At 40.9% G+C, this 5704-nt stretch overlaps 2 protein-coding genes across 3 annotated transcripts; both read left to right on the top strand.

Annotated features, from left to right (window-relative positions):
* Positions 1 to 66: 66 nt before the first annotated feature.
* Positions 67 to 2426, top strand: LOC106943929 (polypeptide N-acetylgalactosaminyltransferase 6-like; the record flags this gene model as incomplete). Its single annotated transcript, XM_015027224.1, has 5 exons — positions 67 to 276; positions 370 to 501; positions 599 to 700; positions 816 to 974; positions 1940 to 2426. Coding segments are annotated over 5 exons (717 nt in total), but the record flags the coding sequence as incomplete, so codon positions are not given.
* Positions 2427 to 3084: 658 nt separating this feature from the next.
* LOC106943930 (glucose-6-phosphate 1-dehydrogenase-like) lies at positions 3085 to 5546 on the top strand. 2 transcript variants are annotated; one of them, XM_015027225.1, is made up of 5 exons: positions 3085 to 3316; positions 3701 to 3738; positions 3869 to 3977; positions 5049 to 5266; positions 5371 to 5546. In XM_015027225.1, the coding sequence occupies exons 1-5, from the start codon at positions 3206 to 3208 to the stop codon at positions 5534 to 5536; spliced, it is 642 nt and encodes a 213-aa protein (XP_014882711.1). In that variant the 5' UTR covers positions 3085 to 3205; the 3' UTR covers positions 5537 to 5546. The 2 variants fall into 2 exon arrangements, with proteins under 2 accessions (XP_014882711.1, XP_014882712.1); XM_015027226.1 differs by having other exon boundaries at positions 3089 to 3316; positions 5374 to 5546.
* Positions 5547 to 5704: the final 158 nt, after the last annotated feature.

Genomic DNA, 5704 nt, shown 5'->3' with positions numbered 1-5704 from the left:
CCCCCCCTCGTCCTTCCTCTCTCACATTAATCATTAAGTTACCTTGACATTTTCTGCAAACATTTATGTGTGAAGGTGTGGCAGTGCGGGGGTCAGCTGGAGATCATTCCCTGCTCGGTGGTGGGCCACGTTTTCCGCACCAAAAGTCCGCACACCTTCCCCAAGGGCACCGAGGTCATCACTCGCAACCAGGTGCGCCTGGCCGAAGTCTGGATGGATGATTTCAAGAAGATCTTCTATCGGCGCAACAAAAACGCTGCAGTGATGGCCAGTGAGGTCTGTCTTCTAATTCCTCTCCACCATCTAGCTCCAATACGACTTGTCATGTTTTGACCGCTAACCAGTTTTTTTGTTGTTGTTTTACAATAGAATAAATATGGAGACATCTCTGATCGCCTCAACCTGAGGAACAGGCTTCACTGCAAGAACTTCACCTGGTACTTGAACACCATCTACCCAGAAATCTTCATTCCTGACCTAAAGCCAGAAAAATTCGGATCAGTGAGTCGATTTTTCTGAACACAAACAATGTGATGAACTATGTTAGACGCACTGCTCAGTTTGCGTTCTCCTCGATTCGTGTCCATGTTTGTCATAGATCAGAAACTCTGGATCTAAAACCTGCCTGGATGTTGGCGAGAACAACCAGGGGGGTAAAGCTGTGATCATGTACCCGTGTCACAACATGGGAGGAAACCAGGTACAGGATCTCGCATTTACTAGCAGGAAATGGAGAAAAAAGAAAAAAAAAAGATTGGAAGATGATCAGATGTTATCTATTTTGGTCGGTTCTAACTAGATGATTGTATTTGCAGTACTTTGAGTATTCGTCCCACAAAGAGCTGCGTCACAACATCGGGAAGCAGCTGTGTCTCCATGCCAACGATCAGTCAGAGCCAGTGAAGATAGAGTTGTGCAAGCTGAAGGGGAGGGGGACCAGTTTGTCACCTCAGCAGGAATGGGTCTTTACAGAGGTGAGCGAGGCTTCTCATCCTTACTTCAACACGGGTACCGTTATGGGCAGCAACAAACATTTACATCTATGTGCTTTGTAAAATAAGGTTTGTTCAAATGGAGCTTTAACTTTTATAAGGTCTCTTTTTACCTAATTTATTCAAAATTGTTTAAAATGATGCTCTGATAAAATGTGAAATGGGGAAACGTTCACAATATTCAGACATTTAATGAACTCTTACATTTACTATAATATTTTATGTCTCAATTTTTTAAATGTATTCAGGAAGCATTTATAAGGAAACATTAGAAACATTTACAGCTCAGTTTACTCTTGATTTGCAGAATGTCCCTGCACTGATGTCATTTATTTTTGGTTTTCCTAGACAGACAGTAAGCAGAACAAGTAGCATCTTTCGCTTACATCTGCAAAGCCCTCAACTATTCCCTGCAGTCCTAGATGCACGTTACACTTTAAATGTTATCAAAAATCAGTAAAACTATCTGCAGAAACCAACATTTTTTTGTGCAATGCTGTAAAGATTTTCTCTTTTTCTACATTAGAAAACCAGTCTACACGACTTTCCTCTAGACGATGGCTGTAAGCAGCCATCAAAGGTTTGCAGTCTTGGGCTCATCCAGACGGATTTCATTCCTCTGCTGGTACAGCCCAGACAGCAGCTGTTTAGCAACGTCTCTCAGAAAAACATGGCGCAACAGTTACAACCAGAAAAGCTTTAGGTCTTAACTTCCGTACCCTTTAAGAAAAATGGCGAAATAATTAGTTGTCTACCTAGCCCCAGAAGTGTGTGCATGCTAAGCTAGTCTCACTAGCTGCAGCATAAGGTGCCAGGGGTTTCTAATGAAAAGGAGAACAGAATGTCAAATCTGTTTTTGCATATATTGAATAAACACAATTGTTCAGTGCCTTAATTCCACTTAGCTGAGCTTTCATGTGGCTTTTTTTCTTATTGTTTTGTTTCAGGAAAGTCTTCTGAAGAATCCCAGCAGTGGGAGGTGCCTACAGCTGAGAGGGGGTCAGGTTCAGATGGACCACTGTAATGCTGCAGATCCCTTCCAGCAATGGAGTTTCTCTTGACCCCTCAGTCTGCCCATTAGGTGACCTCTGGTCCCCTCCCTGTTATCAGACTCAGCAGCTCAGAGCTGAAGCATTGCAGATCCAAACGGACATGCTGGAAAGCTTTGGGCAAGTGGCCATACTGGTGACCAGGAAAAGATGGAGGACAATACAGAGACGATGCCTGGCTTAGGAAAAAACACAGAAAACCCTCAATTGGGTATAACTATTTTTATTTTATTTATGGATGACACTCAGGAAACTCTTCTTACTGTGGTTTGGGGATCTTTGGACATGTGTGAACTTTGCATTTAGCAGTGGCAGCTTTAAAAAGGCTCCGAACTGCAATGACTTTAATTCGCTTGTTTTACACTCTAATATGAAAAAAAAAAAAGAGAACCGTATGCGATTGTGATTTTTGTTGTGTCCGGTGATGAATGTGGAAATATTTTATCTCAAGAGGATGGAATGTTAGTTTTTTTAAAAATATTTTTTATGATTTTATGATGTTTTATAAATAACTTTTTATTATAAATAAGTTATTTTCTGTTAACCATCTAGGAAACAATTTCCAAAGGCACATTTTTGAATATATGTCTTTCTAGTGAAATTGGTCTGTTGACTGTTTACCATACTTGCACAAAATCTGGGAAAATTGTCTGATATTTTGTATGCTGAAGGATAAACTAAATGTATATGATTGATACAGATATTAAACCAAAACCTAAAGATTTTGTGTTAAGAATGTCTTTTCATGCTGACAAGAAGTTTTCCTTCTATGTAGCACGTATAGCTTCTCAGAAGCGCCGATTTATGTCTTCTGAAAGTTTATCTAGGGAGTGGCTCTGGAGATACACATTCCAGAAAACGGCTTTTGTCTTGTCCGACAAAACCTGCAATGTGAGTTCAGCAGAATGCACAAGATCACCAAACTGGATGTGAAGTAGTGTAAAGATTCCTTCAAACGAAAGGAAGCGGAGAACAGAATGTGTCCTAAAAAATTCATGCCATAAGAAATGACACACATTTCAGCAGGTATGCATTTCCTTCTGCAGCAATAGGTGGCAGCACAGAGTTGCGGAGATTGTCAAGGCCACAGTGAAAAAGTAAAACTCAGCAGGTCGGTCTGTGATTTACTTGGGGGGGTCACTGCAGGCTGCTCAGGAGAGGACTATGGAGCCCTTAACTCGGTCGGAGGTGTTCGGAGAGCTCAGGAAGGAGCTTTATGGAGACAAGCAGTCGAGTCATTCCAGCACACACACATTTATCATCCTGGGGGCGTCTGTGAGTAAAACCTGACAATAATTTGACTGTCCTTAGCCAGATCTATTGAGGATTTGAACAAATTGTAACCGTGCTGGAAGACAAAGTTGTGCTAATGAGAGAATGAGCAGATGAAAAAACATGTAAATTTTGCAACATGAATGAGTACAAAGAGAGACTGAAAACCGTCAGGAAATTGAAGATAGTTAAAATGTCAAACACATTTTTTCTTTTTTCTTTTTTTCTTATCAAAACACATTTTTCTTTCTTTCTCCTAGACTTTGACTGTTTTTTTTTTTTTCCAGCTCTTATCTCTACTTTGGACTCATGATTGATTGCTTTGTGCCCGATTGTAAAAGCTGCTGAGACTTTTGACTAAAGCTACTATATGTACTGTTTGCACAGGGAGATCTTGCCAAGAAGAAGATCTACCCGACTTTGTGGTGAGTGAAAACCTGCAGCTCACATCCTACCTGACTTGCAGAGCTGCTTGAAAGTTGTTTACCTCAGAGTTTGACCCTTGGACAAAGCGTTCCACATGGCTGCTTTGGATTGACTCTGCCTGTTGTTCAGGTGGTTATTCAAAGATGGCCTGCTCCCAGAGGACATCTACATTGTGGGATTTGCCCGCTCTGACCTGACTGTAGAGAAAATTAAGGCGGCATGTCTTCCTCATATGAAGGTATTTATTCATCTTTGTTGAGACACTCTTACAGGTGACAGTGCCTTGTAAAAGTATTCACACCCCTAGAAGTTTTTTGTTTACGATCCAACAAACTTGGACCAGCACACAGTAGTAGTACTATGCTGTAATATCTAAAGATTTTTCTAATGAAAATCTGAAAAGTGTGGCAAACATGGAGGAAAGTGCTGCTGTCGGAAGATGCCAAAAATTCTCAATATTGATCAGAAATGAATTAAGCCAAATAATCCAACAGGAAAACCTGTTGGAGGTGGAAAAATATTTGAGACTGGAGCATGCATTCACCTTCCAGCACTAAATCAACACTAAATATTAACGCAGAGGTACAATGAAAAGGTTTATGTCAAAGCATGTTCATATGTTCAAATGGATCAGTCAAAGTACAGACCAAAATCTTAATAAATATTTAACATTCCTGTTAATAGATGCTTTCCACCAATGTCCAGTGCTGGCAGAGACATGGACATATGATTTCCCAATTTTCAGGTGGCTGATTCTAAAAACACCAAGCACTTTTTTTATTTATAAAATAAATAAATAAATAAATAAATAAAAACAACATATTATTTTTAGGATGTAAGATTGTTTGTATCACTGCTGAACTAACACTGTGTGTAAGAGAGACCCAGGTTCTGGCCTGGGCCTTTTTGCATGCAGCTTGTTCTCCCTTGCATGTGTGTTTGTTTTTTTTCTCCTGCTTTCATCTCCCACAGTCAAAAACATTCATGTTAACTCGTCTGGCCATTTTAAATTAGACTTAAGTCTGAGCCTGTGTGTGTCTCCGCTTCACTCCGTGATGGACTAGTCACAGTCCAGGGTGTACCAAAGTTCTCGCCCAACGGCTGATGAAGACAGACACCAGTCGAACTGTGACCCCTCATGGACAAAGTGATAATTAAAAATGGATAGACAACAATTTAGTCTTTAAATGTCACATAAACGCACTGACGTTTGTGGTTGCAGAGAGACAAAACGTGAAGATCGAGGGGTGGGAATACTTTTTAGGCATATTCAGTGTTTTCAGGGATAACTTTTAGGTTTCTTCGGTAGGTCACTGAAGAGGAGCTGGACAGTCTATCAGCCTTCTTCAAGAGGAACTCCTATCTGAGTGGTCGCTATGACGTTGGCAGCTCCTTTGAACGACTCAACAGCCATCTGTCATTTCTGCCTGGAGGAGAAACCGCCAACCGTCTCTTCTATCTGGCGCTGCCCCCTACTGTCTACCACCATGTCAGCACAAACATCAGAAACCACTGCATGAGTTGCAAGTCAGTACATTTCCCGTCCTGAAAAACAGCGTTGCACGTTCTCTCTTCTTTTCTTTTTTTTTTCTTTTTTTTTGCTTACTTTTTCTAATCTGGTTTGTTCACAGCAGAGGCTGGAACAGGGTCATCTTTGAGAAGCCGTTTGGTCATGACCTCCAGAGCTCCCAGGAGCTTTCAGCCCACCTCTCCAACCTGTTCAAGGAAGACCAGATCTACCGCATAGATCACTACCTGGGAAAAGAGATGGTTCAGAACCTCATGGTCCTCAGGTAACGTCGCGTCACTTTTTCAATTTGCTCGACTAATTTACGGTGAAAATGTTATTTAGCTGAGATGAAATCTGCCCTCCCAAAAATAAGTTTTCACATGGAAGCATAAGGCAGCAGATCACAATATTTTCTGCTTCATCAGGCTAAAAATTATTTGCTTATATATATATAT

The sequence above is a fragment of the Poecilia latipinna genome, unplaced genomic scaffold (genome assembly GCF_001443285.1).
Source record: "Poecilia latipinna isolate Pla-1442-1.1 unplaced genomic scaffold, P_latipinna-1.0 Scaffold6418, whole genome shotgun sequence".
Taxonomy (NCBI): Eukaryota; Metazoa; Chordata; class Actinopteri; order Cyprinodontiformes; family Poeciliidae; genus Poecilia; species Poecilia latipinna.
This window is presented reverse-complemented; position numbering and strand designations above follow the sequence as displayed.